This window comes from Phaseolus vulgaris, chromosome 2 (genome assembly GCF_000499845.2).
Source record: "Phaseolus vulgaris cultivar G19833 chromosome 2, P. vulgaris v2.0, whole genome shotgun sequence".
NCBI lineage: Eukaryota > Viridiplantae > Streptophyta > Magnoliopsida > Fabales > Fabaceae > Phaseolus > Phaseolus vulgaris.
Window position 1 is genome coordinate 31,546,598 of NC_023758.2, and position 13,378 is coordinate 31,559,975.

A 13,378-nucleotide genomic window follows, 5' to 3' on the forward strand; every position below is an offset into this window, starting at 1 on the left:
TATATAAGTATAAATGACATCCTGTGACCATTAGGTAACAAGGTTAAGGTTGAGGGAGATGGCGGATTCAAAAATGCAGCTTTGCGTCTATAAATTCGCATCTCACCAAACCCCATGCTGGCATAGATTGTTGTGCGTGTGGTTTATTTTGTTTTGCACATATATCTACAGGAAAACATGTGAATGGAAATTTAGGTTGGTGAACTTCCTTAAGTCATTCAACCCCACATGCAAGTCATTCTTGGCTTAAAGTCTTGAGCTATTTCAGATTATTTAGAACCAATCAGTTTACAAGTCTTTGAGAGACTCGTATATACAGAAAAATTAAGACCCACACACACGTATCTGCAGAAAGATACAGCATAATTATAATATTTTCATACAAAACCAGAAAACGTGACACTTGAGGCCTCATTTATACACAGGCCCTGCACTCACTGTTGTTAATAACAAATACCAATCTTTTCCACAATCAAGTAGTCTACTTATGGGTTGCCTTTTTGGCTATTATCTACTCTTACTATCTATTCCTCCTTTTTCACAATTTCTTTTCTGTTATAAATATTCTATAAATTCTATTATGCACTAGATCGATGATACACACACACACGTATGTACGTACGTGTATATATATAATTTTTTATTAATTGTACCTATTTTGGATTAAACGAAGATACATTTCTTAATGATTTCAATATATTTAACTGGGTAATTAAATATTCAATAATATAACTGAGCAATTAAGACATTTTATACAATCAAAATGGTCACATTATGGTCATAATAACCATTTTAATGTTTATCAAGTGTCTATTCAATATACATCTACAAATGCAAGATAATTTTAAAGAAGTACTTAATAGGGATGGTAAAATAGGCTGCACCCGCTTAATCCGTTAATCTATATATATCCATCAATTCAGCAGGTTCACTAGTCTGTTTTATTTATTTATTTATTTCTAAAACTTTTTAAAAAAATCTCATGTTTTTGAAATAAAAATTAGTGATGATTAATATTTTATATAAAATTTTATTTATATTAATTTCTTTATACATAATTTAAGTAGTTATTAAACATTCTTTCATTAAAATATTAAAATTTGATTTAATTTTAATATTTTTTCTTATATTTTTATTATTCAAAAAATTATATAATTATAATAATAAAATAAATAGATTAAAATAAAATAAAAAAATGAGAAGTGACTGAGTAGCTCGTATCGTCAACCCGCCCATCCTTAACGGGTCAGCCCGCCCACCCCACTTTTGACAGGTCAACAATGAGTCGGACTCACCCGTTTTACTGTAGATGCTGTTAAAAAAACTTTTCTCTAAAAACAATAGGACTGATGGCGACAACCGTGAGTGGAGTTTACTCGGCCATCCATGCCGTCGTGGACTTGGGAGACTCTGGTATCTGGGTCCCACTACCATTAAAGTATTAAGCTTCGTTTTCCTTTTCCGGCCCCACCACTCTCTCTCCCCCCTCCGTTTCCACCGCTTCCCCATTAACCCAGTTTTATGCAAAATATACAACAACGAGAAAACACCGTCGTTTTTTGGTTTTGGTGGTTTCTCTCTTCTTCCCAACTACACTGCATACACATTTCTCTATTCCACGTAATATTTGTTCTTCCCGAGTCCATTACCAGGTTCTGAAATGTATAACAACAGTGTCTGGCTTCTCTTGGTTTATTCTGCAAAAGCAAAGCCATTGTCCCTTTCTTTGGTCAAACTATTTTGTTTCTTTTCTCCAAAAAAAGCTCTGTACAAGTTATTGTCGTTTTCTTTGTGGATTCTCATGCTCACCGCATTCTACTCCTACCTCTTTCCTCTTACATTAATCACCCTCACATACACCTAAACTCTCCTCTCCTCTCTCCTTTCCTATCCCCAACCAAACTCCTCCCAATAGCTTCCCCAACACCTCATCGCATTATATAACAAATTCATATCACGTTATATTAAAATATCTGTATGTACCTGAACTATATATTCTTCTGTTTTCAGTCATCATGAACGCTGCTCCCAAGCACGAACGCCGCTGGGCGTCTGACACGGTGCCGGAGATTGCATTCGTCAGCGGCGCCACTTCGCCGGGAACTGAGTCCTGCTCCGTAGCCGACGAGTACGTCGAGGTCACTCTCGACGTTCAAGACGATCACACAGTCGTTCTCCGCGGCGTTGAGCCGGTGACTGTCGTTAACGTCGACGACGGCTATGCTCCGAGCGGAAACGAAACTCCGGTGTCATCCGCGTGGTCGCCGTCGATCAGGAGGAGCTCTCCCAACCCGTGGCGACAGTTCTCGCAGGAACTTAAGGCTGAGGCGGTTGCGAAGGCGAGGCAGTTCTCGCAGGAGCTCAAGGCGGAGCTGCGGCGGTTCCCGTGGAGCCAGGGCGGATCTGAAACGGCGTTGGTGCGGCGAGATATCAGGAAGCAACGCGCTCAGCTTGAGCGCAACCGCTCCGGTACGATGAAAGCACTCCGTGGACTGAAATTCATTAGCAGTAAATCAAACGGCGTTGATGCCTGGAACCAGGTGCAAAGCAGTTTCGATAGTCTTGCTAAGGACGGTTTTCTCTACCGCACCGATTTTGCGCAATGCATAGGTTGGATTCGTTTTCAATTTTCAATTGAGATTATCGCGTTACTCGTGTTCGCATTCGACTCCTTTGTTCGGGCTTTTGCTTCAAGAGTTTTTTCTATTTTTTGAAGGGATGAAGGACTCTAAGGAGTTCGCTCTGGAACTGTTCGATGCTCTGGGTCGTAGACGAAGACTCAGTGTTGAAAAGATCAGCAGAGACGAGCTTAGCGAATTCTGGTCGCAAATTACCGATCAAAGCTTTGATTCACGGCTCCAGATCTTCTTTGATATGTAAGCGTAGATTGACTAAATAATATTTTTTGAAAAATGAAAAAGTTCGTTAAAAGTAATTTCTAACGTTAGTTTTTCCTATCTTTATCTTTTAAATTAAAACCACTCTTCTAAAATATTTTCGTTATTTGCTTTAGTAATTAAGGATTTCTCAATTTTATGAAAAGATCTGCGACGTGAAAAAGTAGTGTTTAGTCTTCTTCTTCTTCTTATTTTTTTACGTTTTTAATCGCTCAGAATTTAAACGTATAATTTTGTAGCAAAATGAAAAGTTAGAGTTTTAAATAATTAATCAATTAATTAAATAATTTAAACTTAAATGAACTAACTTTATGAAATATTTTAATTGCCATAGAGATAAATCTATGTTTAAGTTTTGATTTTACGTATTTGTATCCAATAGAGATAAATGCCTAATTTAAATCCTAATCACCTTCATAGGGTGGACAAGAACGAAGATGGGAGAATCACCGAAGAAGAAGTGAAAGAGGTACATTTCTGTCAGAACTTTCATTTCTTGCTTCTAATCAAGTTGAGTTTTGATAATCAACCATAGCAATAACCAGGATGAGGTGAACCTGGTTATTTAACCAGTAAAAACACATTTTCACTTTTATTTTCCATCAATCACATTTTTGTTTTTATTTATGTATTTAACACTTTTTTTTTCTATCTAATATCATTTTAAAAGTAAAAAAATAATTTTTTACAAAATAATAATAAAAATAATAAATTAAGAATGTTTAATTTAATTTTTTTAAATGAAAAAATAAAAATAAAATCCTATAAAACATAAATTAATTTTTTTAACGACGTAATGATGTTAATTTTAAGTAAAAAATATAGAATATAATTATAAAAAAAATTAGTAATTTTATATTTTATCACCATCAACTTTTTGGCTCCTAAAGTTGTAAAAATAGTTGTAAAAATAATCTAATAGTTGTAAAAATATTAGAATAATTTTATATTCTAATAGTTATAAAAATATTTATAGTTTAATTATACAAAAACAATTTTCCTTTTAAGGCCAATGAGTTTCTGGTTTTTGCTCACACAGATGCCACTCCCACTTTCCTGATTAAACCAATTTCTTAGAATTTAAAAAGTTGACGCTTTCAGTGCTGTTGGTGGGATTGGGCAGAGTGCACATTTACGTTAAACCTTCGGTCAAACCATCAAATAATTGTTTCCACCCAAATGATTCCGTGCTTGTTTTGTAAGTTAAACCAATTGACTTGAATTTTTTTAATCTCACCAGTTTGTAGGCGTCAGCACATAACACTCGCTAGTATTTAGTTTAATATTTTAAAATTTGAATAATTTAAATTAACATTCTCAATTTTGTGGTACATGTTGGCATCCTCAGGTATTAAGAATATAATTTTACGTTAAATGTTAAACAAAATTTGTCGCCCGTAGTTGTTTGATCCGATTTCAGTCAAAGTCGGGGTTGGTAAAATAATGGTAGAACTTTTTCTTTTGCCAAAAGAAAATTATAGGTTATTTTGAAACTGAGCCTATAAGATGAAGTGAGAAAGGATGAAGCCGATGAGAAAACTGTTTTATTTATACAATGAAGCAATCACTAATACAGAAATAAGATTGAATGAATATTTATTATTAAGCTAGACGGTGATTAAAAAAAATAATGTAGGATTTATTGTGTGAGTTTTAAGAATAATATTTTAAAATAATAATGGCAGAAAAACTAAAAAATACATATCACTCGACATATATTAAACCTGATGAATTTGCGGCACGCGACAATTTAAAAATTTGTGAAAATTAAATAATATCACTCTTTAAAATAAATAACACTTGTATTAAACAAATGGTTATATTTGATTTCTCAGATCATTATGCTAAGCGCTTCAGCAAATAAGTTATCCAGATTGAAAGAGCAAGCCGAAGAATACGCAGCCCTGATCATGGAAGAGTTAGACCCTGAAAGACTTGGCTACATTGAGGTTCGAATTCTCTGTAAACTATAACATTTGAATTTATCAATAAAACATTCATATGTTTAATTCCACTATATACTTCATTACGTCATAGTAAAAAATATTAGTACGTGGTAAAGATTAACCTTATTTTGGTTTCATTGCTAATTTTTAATTTAAATTATTTGTTATATAAAAACTATTATTTATTTTTAAGTATTTTGATGAAAACACTTAATAATAATCTTTTATCATCAATAAATAAATTAAATAAAAAAAATATTTCAACCTTTATAAAAAAAACTACTTCTCACAGTCTTTCAAAAATAATTTATACGGTAAGGACCTACCATCTAAATGTGATAAAAACCTTACAAAAAAGGTCCTGGTCAAACTAAAAAGCCTTATGAAACTTAATAATATGTTTAATGCTTGTAATATTTTATACAATGTGTTCTAGATAAAAAGACAACTTTTGTTTTGTTTGTTAATTAGGTTTATTCATACTGGTTAATGAAGTCCACGCATGACCAGCTATGCTCCTTTATATATATTCGATGTAAAAAAGCAAAGTACAAATACTTATTTAGCATGAAAATGCTTTTAAAACGTTTTTAAGAATGGTTGTTGAGTGATGTTTGTGTTTCTAATGTCCATTATATCTTTCATCATAATTGATTCCGCAATCATATATATTTCTTAAACTCGTAATTGCGCGTGCTGCATTTTTTGTTTTATACGTGGGAAATAATAGAATCATTAACAATGATGGAGAATTTGAAATATAGGACTCAAACTCTGATAGTTTTGTGAGATTTTAATAGTGGTTGTGTTGTGGCAGCTATGGCAATTGGAGACGCTTCTGTTACAAAAGGATACGTATCTGAACTACAGTCAAGCACTAAGCTACACGAGTCAAGCTTTGAGCCAGAACCTACAAATAAGGGGAAGAAGCCCGATACGCAGGATGAGCCGCAGGGTGATGTACTATTTGCAAGAAAATTGGAGGAGGCTTTGGATTCTAGCAGTGTGGGTTTCCGTGATGATTGGGCTGTTTACGTGGAAATTCATGGACTACAAGCGAAAAAATGCTTATCATGTCATGGGTTACTGTCTTCTCGCGGCCAAAGGTGCTGCTGAGACACTCAAGTTCAACATGGCACTCATACTCTTTCCCGTCTGCAGAAATACCATAACTTGGCTCAGGTCCACCAACTTAGCTTATATCGCACCTTTCGATGATAACATCAACTTTCATAAGGTACGCTCCACATTACACCACCACAAAACAAGGATTGCTTCTTCCTATATATTAGTATGTTCTTCTCACACCTCATAAATTTTTTATTCCAAAAATATCAGTAATATTCTGAATTATATAATTTGAAGTTTTTTTTTTCAAATTTGTAATTAGTTTCTGAAAAAACTTTTGGTGAGTGATTAGTTTTCGAATTACCTAATTTGAAAGTTTTTTCAAATATGAGATTAACTTTCGGATTATGTAATTCAGAAACTTTTTTCAAATGCGTAATTAGTTTTTATACAATCTAAAAGTATTTTTAATATAAGATTAGTTTCAAGAATATGTAGTTTGAAAGTTTTTTTTTTTAAAATATATGATTAGTTTTTGAATTATATAATTCAGAAGTTTTTATAAATTTGAGAGTAACTTTCGAATTATGTAATCTATTTTTAAAAATATATTACGGATTTCATAATTCTTAAACTATTTTCAAATCCAAAATTAGTTTTTAAATTATGTAATCTAAAATATTTATAATTTTTTATATTATTTTTTAATTTTATAAATTTATGGAGGTAATAAAAAAAAGGATAAAAAAATATTTGTATGTTATGTTTTGTATGGGGTGGCAAATATAGATGAAGAAGTAGTCCAAAACAAGTTCAATATATTAAAGTTAGTGGCGGTCCATAACAATCTTTCCAAAGTGGCCTCGTGTGCCTCCTTAAGCCGCCTATAGTAAGATCACTTGTATTGTTTAGTAAGGCTTTCTTAGGGATTTCTGATCCTTATTAAGAGTCTTGATCTAAAGGTATTGAAACGACAATAAGAGATTTAATATATATTGCAATATTTATTTATTTTATATTAGTTACATATCTTAAGAATTAGTTGTTTTATAGAATTTGTTCGCAAAGCTCATCTTATTATTACTGTATCATGAATACCTTTTACTCCCATGTCAAAGGAAAATAATACTTTTGACTCCCATTTATTTGGAAAATAAAAAATACATTTTATTTTTAATTAAATTTTAAGTCTTTCACAAATTTGAGTAAGGGTATTTATTAAATTTTTATATATTATTAAGTATCAAATCTTTTTTTTTTCTAATTAGTTATTTATTATTTAATTTATTTATGTCGATCATGTAAAATGTTATCTTGCTAAGTTATTTTGTTTATTTCTTTCTTCATGTAAGAATTTATAGTTGATGTAAAATAATATTATCGTTAATAATAAATAATTTTTATTATTTTCATTAAAAACATATTGAATAACAAGATTATTATATTTTATGATAATTTTTACATCATTATTTACAACAATAAAGTGATGTCACCACCTTTAATTGATGATAACTATAAAAAAATAACAGTTACATCAAAATTAAATAACCGAAACTAAAATGAAAATTTTATAAAAAGTTATAAGAAATAGAATGTAATAATTTTTTAAAAAAAATATTCAAATTTTCTTATATAAATTATAGGAAGGATGTATAATTTATGTTTGTTTGCAGACAATTGCTGCAGCAGTACTGATTGGTGTGATACTTCATGCCGGGAATCACCTTGCATGTGATTTTCCAAGACTTGTTAATTCGTCTGAAGAAATTTATGAGAAGTATTTGAATGGCGTATTTGGTGATCACAAACCCGGTTACGGAGACCTCATTAAGGGGGTTGAGGGCGTGACTGGAATTCTGATGGTGATTTTGATGGCAATAGCATTCACTCTTGCAACGAAGTGGTTCAGAAGAAATCTTATTAAGCTTCCTAAACCGTTTAATAGGCTCACTGGTTTCAATGCGTTCTGGTATTCGCACCATCTATTTGTCATTGTCTATGTCCTGCTCATCGTTCATGGTGTAAATCTTTATCTCGAGCGCAAATGGCACCTTCAAACGGTATGCAAGTTTCAGTATCAAATTTCAATTATTTAGAAGCATTGTTCAAGTTTTTTTTTTCCTTGTCGGTTTGGTTACTTAAGGCATTGATCTCTTTTCAGACATGGATGTATCTTGCAGTTCCAATCGTCCTTTATTTGGGAGAAAGAACGTTGAGATTCTTCCGTTCTGGTTTCTATACAGTTCGTCTTATAAAGGTAAGCAAAAAAAAAAAAAAAAAAGCTCAGGCGCTTCTAAAAGAATAATCAAAATTACTTTTTTTGGTTACAAAAGCTTTAGGGACCAGATGATAACTGGTTTCAATAAGCTAAAAAAAACGATGCAACTCGAACTTACGGATCATATTTTGTGAAAAAACATCATTGTAGGTTGCCATTTATACTGGAAATGTTCTGACATTGCAAATGTCGAAGCCACCTCAATTTCGTTACAAGAGTGGACAATACATGTTTGTACAATGTCCTGCTGTTTCTCCATTTGAGTGGTAGGTTGCTATTTATTTTTCCTACATTACTTTACAGTAGCTGACTTCTCATGCTTCATGTAAATTATAATCACAAAATGGAGAAAACGAATTTAGTACTTTAACGGTGAACCCCTCTAAGATGTCGAAAAAGAAAAGAATTGTTATGAGATCACCTTTTAATTCTTACTGTTTCTATTTTACCTTTTTAAGAATCTTTTTCATGTTACGTTGGTTCATATCTAAAAATACACTGTATGTATGACAGGCATCCGTTTTCTATCACCTCTGCCCCTGGCGATGACTACCTGAGTGTTCACATAAGGCAACTGGGAGATTGGACGCAGGAGCTCAGAAAGGTATTCTCTGCAGCCTGTGAGCCTCCCGTAGCTGGGAAGAGCGGCCTTCTCAGGGCCGATGAAACCACCAAGAAATGGTACGTGGTCGGCCTGCCATATATGTTTGCCTTGTAACTTCGCCCTTTGAAAAAATTCTTTATGCTCAGATTCCTGTCATCTTCTTGGTATCAATAATTGACACAGCTTACCAAAGCTAAGGATAGATGGACCTTACGGTGCGCCAGCACAAGACTACAGAAACTATGATGTCCTACTACTTGTCGGTCTCGGGATTGGAGCAACACCTTTTATTAGCATTCTAAAAGATCTTCTCAACAATATTGTCAAAATGGAGGAGCTGGCGGTGAGCTTTTAGCGCATCCATTAAGAAAATATTTATTGATGCTTCTTCACAAAAAAATGTACTTAAAAAAAACAGTATGGTGTTTGATACAACAAGCTTTGCTAAACTGACCAATCTCCAAAGGTTTTTATGTACTGTGAAAGTAACGTCACGGTTACTTATTATCCAGGATTTAGTCTCCGATTCAAGTAGAGGTTCAGACCTTAGCACTGGGAGTTCAGATTCCCCGTCTTTTAGTAAGATTTCTCCGAAACGGAAGAAGACACTCAAGACTACCAATTCTTATTTCTACTGGGTGACAAGGGAACAAGGTTCTTTCGATTGGTTTAAAGGGGTCATGAATGAAGTTGCTGAACTTGATCAAAGGGTATTGACTGCTATTAATATTTATATTTTTAAGACTCTCTCTTGAAGAGTTCGAAGTATTCATTTCCTCTGCTGCCAGATGAGTAAGTCATATTTGCATTTAGCTAATGTTCAATGTCAACTTATGGACTTCAGGGTGTTATTGAGATGCACAACTACTTAACTAGCGTATACGAGGAAGGCGATGCCAGATCCGCCCTCATTACTATGGTGCAAGCCCTCAACCACGCAAAAAATGGAGTTGATGTTGTTTCTGGGACAAGGGTAAGCCTTTCATTTTTTGCCGTTACTGTACCTTCATACGTTTTAGTTTCGGAAAAATAAGAGTCATGCAGAGTTTGTTTTTTAGTCTTGACTATGTTGATTTGAAACCTTGATTTGCTCCTCTAAATTTACTACCAGGTGAGAACTCATTTTGCTAGGCCTAACTGGAAGAAGGTTTTCTCTAGAATATGTTCTAAGCACAGCAATGGACGAATAGGTGAGGCAATCCTCATCAAGCATAAATTTATAGACATTGTTTTCATCTTGTACTGACATCCTCAATTTGCTACAGGAGTATTCTATTGTGGCGCACCGGTTTTGGCCAAAGAATTGAGCAAGCTCTGCTTTGAGTTCAACGAAAAAGGTCAAACAAAATTTGAGTTCCATAAGGAGCATTTCTAAGGGAATTTGGAAGTATCTTGGTAACTGTACCCAGTCAACACAAGTACATTGCAACTTAAACCTTCATTTTAGCAACTTGTCGCGGCCAGATTATAAGATTTATTCAATAAGCTAAAAACTTAAGCACAGAATATGATGAGGCACTGTATATACCGGCCAGCAAGATGGCTGGGCATTTCATCATACATGTGGTGGCTGCGCAAAGGAGATATTGCCCGTAAAGACCTCAGCAACACTTAACACATCGCCCTCGTTCTGGCGCATCGCATAGATTATTGGCATACACACCGCATAGAAAATATACAACAGTTTTGAAAGTGGTAAAAGGAATTAGGTAGTGCTCTGGTTAAGGAGCAAGGCATAGGTACAACAGGGTGTGTGGATAATTTATTTTGACAAAATAATCGTTTTGTAATATTTTAATAAAATATATTTGAAAACGATTACTTATAAAAAAAAGGAAATGACAACAAACACATGCAGACTTTTCGTTTTCTTCAAGTGAATTCAATTATCTTTCTTTCTTTCTTTCAAGAACGTGTTTCTTATTCAGGCGAAAGATATAGACACTGAACATGAAACTGATAATAGTATCCTATTCTTTATCCAGTGCCTTTTTTTTTTTCTATCTCAAGTGAATTGGTGAAAATAGGACTATAAATGAGCTGATTTTAAGTACTTCATATCGCTTCATTGTGAAAATACCTGTAATGATTAAAATAATGGTCATCCAATGTTTTTGCAAACAAAAATTTATCGTGAATTCGGCTTTTCATTCACATTTGTTTTCATAAGCTCACTCGTTTATACTGTGCTTCTAACTTCCTTTATTAGATATTTTTCTTGGATTACCCACATTCTTTTCGAAAGAGGCTTTTCAAAAAGTTAAAAATACATTCTAAAAACATTCAAAAACAAGTTAGGCACAAGAAGAAACACTCAACATTTTCAATACTATTTAATTTTTATTTATATAATTACACTACATTTTCAGATAATTCTTTTAAGATATACGTTGTTATATTTTATTTTAAAAAAAATTAAGAAATAACTTAAAATAAATGTAAAATCTATAACATAACAAGGAAGGGGTCTTCCCTTTCTCCTCATCTAATATGACGTTAATTAATTGTCGTCATCATCAAAAAGCATCCTCGATCATATCAAGTAAGTTTAATAATTCAATTGCACAAATTTCAAGCTTTGAAATAGTAAAAGAAATTCAAAATTGTGTAAAGAAACAAAAATAATTTATAGGAGTGTGGAAAATTGTAATGATAAGTTTTAAATCACTCGAATACATGTGAACTTTAAATCTAACTCATTTTTATAAAATAAGTTTATAAGGCCTAACTCAATTTCATAAAATCAATTTATAAGGTTAAGCTTTTTTGCATTTACTTATATGTTGTGAAATATATTAGTCTTCTATTTAGTCGACGTGAGATATTCAACCATAAGAATTAAAAAGTCACCATAAATCTTTTAAAAATAAAATAAAATCTGAAAAATCACAATAAAATAAAAAAGAAGACATTTTAACCTCCAAACTATTTAATACATTTTATGAGTGGGGCAAGTTATAAACAACTTTGGAGGCAAAAATAATAAATAGAATCCTAGAAAATGCTAAAAGTAGTGGGGTCATATATTGTAGATGCAGTAGATAGGATTTCACTCTCGTGCGAGTAAATGAGAAGAAAGCAGCGCATGTATTAGAAGGAGCAATATGGATCTTACGCTTTCTGTGTCACCATGCATATGATATATAAAAGCTTGCCACTGCCCTCTTTGTCTTGGTGGATTAACTTTGAAATGTGTTTTTTCTTCTTCCGAACAACTCATTTATTCCTATAACTTATTAGTGTTTTTTCTTCTTCCGAACAACTCATTTATTCCTATAACTTATTAGCGAATCTATATACTGGAAAGAGGAAAACAAAAGATAAAGTTGCAAATGGAGGTATATAATGTGAAGGCTTTATTTTATTAATTACTTGTGAGAATGTTACAATGGGAGGACAAGAAAAAAAGACGGAAGACATTGATATTCTCTGATATATCTAATTCTTTGTTATTTGTGAAGATTAAAAGAGATGTTTAAAAAATATGTGACATTTTTTTATATAGACAGATGATAATATAAATATGTGACATTTGTCAACTATGTAATAGTTGAGAGAGAACTTAATGTTTTTTTTAAAGATGTAAAATGTAGGTTTAAAAATTTATCATTAAAAAATTAAAAAATATTTGAATAATAAATTATGATATATATTTTTTATAAGTTTAAATTAATTATTTTTTTAATATATAATATTTATAATTACTTGTATTTTTAATAAAAAATTACAAAATAGAAAATATTTTTGTGTTAAATTGAAATAAATTTATTAAAAATTATAATAATAATAATAATTATTATTATATATTTTTTATTTTATATAAATATATATTTTGTTGATATTATAATTTTATTTTATTATTTTTATTATTTATAATTATTTTTTATTAATACTATAATAAAATATTTTAAAAATTATTAAATAAATTTAGATAATTTTTAATTTTATATATTATATATTATAATAAAATGCATGTATAGAAATATTAAGATAAAATACAATAATCCAATATGAAATGAGTAAACATTCACACCATCTCTCACACTCAAAATCCTGAAAAAAAATAAAAAAATCTCCCTCATCCCTAACACATCATAAGAAAGAGACTAGAACATTTTATATACAAAGCATAACCCATGCACCTAATTACATACATACGTTAATAAAGAAAAAATGAAAATACCTAAAGCTTTTTTATTAATTCAAAACATTCACTTCTTTGCCTCCATGAGATGTGTGAAAAAAAGAGAAAAATAGAGGCACATTATAGCAAACGAATTATATATATTATGTCAGGCAGGAATACTTAAGAAAATGTCATAGGGAAGCTAGATAAAATAAATATATAGAAAAATATATTTATTTTATTAAAAAGTATTTTTTAAATAACTACAAATAAATTAACCCATATATAACCTTACCTGTAAAAAATAAGTTAATTTTCTTACACTTCTTGACATTTTTTTGCACACCTTAACAACAATTTAGAGTTTTAACAAAATATTTAAAAATGTAATTTATTTTCTAATTAGTAAGAGAATCGATGATAAATAGGTAGCCACGTATCACAATTATTACCAAGTAG

The 13,378-nt window shown here is 31.4% G+C and overlaps 1 protein-coding gene across 1 annotated transcript; it reads left to right on the forward strand.

The window, feature by feature from the left end:
- Positions 1–1,537: 1,537 nt before the first annotated feature.
- LOC137811451 (respiratory burst oxidase homolog protein A-like) lies at positions 1,538–10,663 on the forward strand. Its single transcript, XM_068613216.1, has 14 exons — positions 1,538–2,610; positions 2,717–2,876; positions 3,318–3,366; positions 4,733–4,846; positions 5,661–6,080; positions 7,585–7,971; positions 8,073–8,168; positions 8,340–8,455; positions 8,703–8,870; positions 8,977–9,136; positions 9,306–9,503; positions 9,638–9,766; positions 9,905–9,983; positions 10,059–10,663. The coding sequence occupies exons 1-14, from the start codon at positions 2,016–2,018 to the stop codon at positions 10,166–10,168; spliced, it is 2,781 nt and encodes a 926-aa protein (XP_068469317.1). The 5' UTR covers positions 1,538–2,015; the 3' UTR covers positions 10,169–10,663.
- The last annotated feature ends 2,715 nt before the right edge of the window (positions 10,664–13,378 follow it).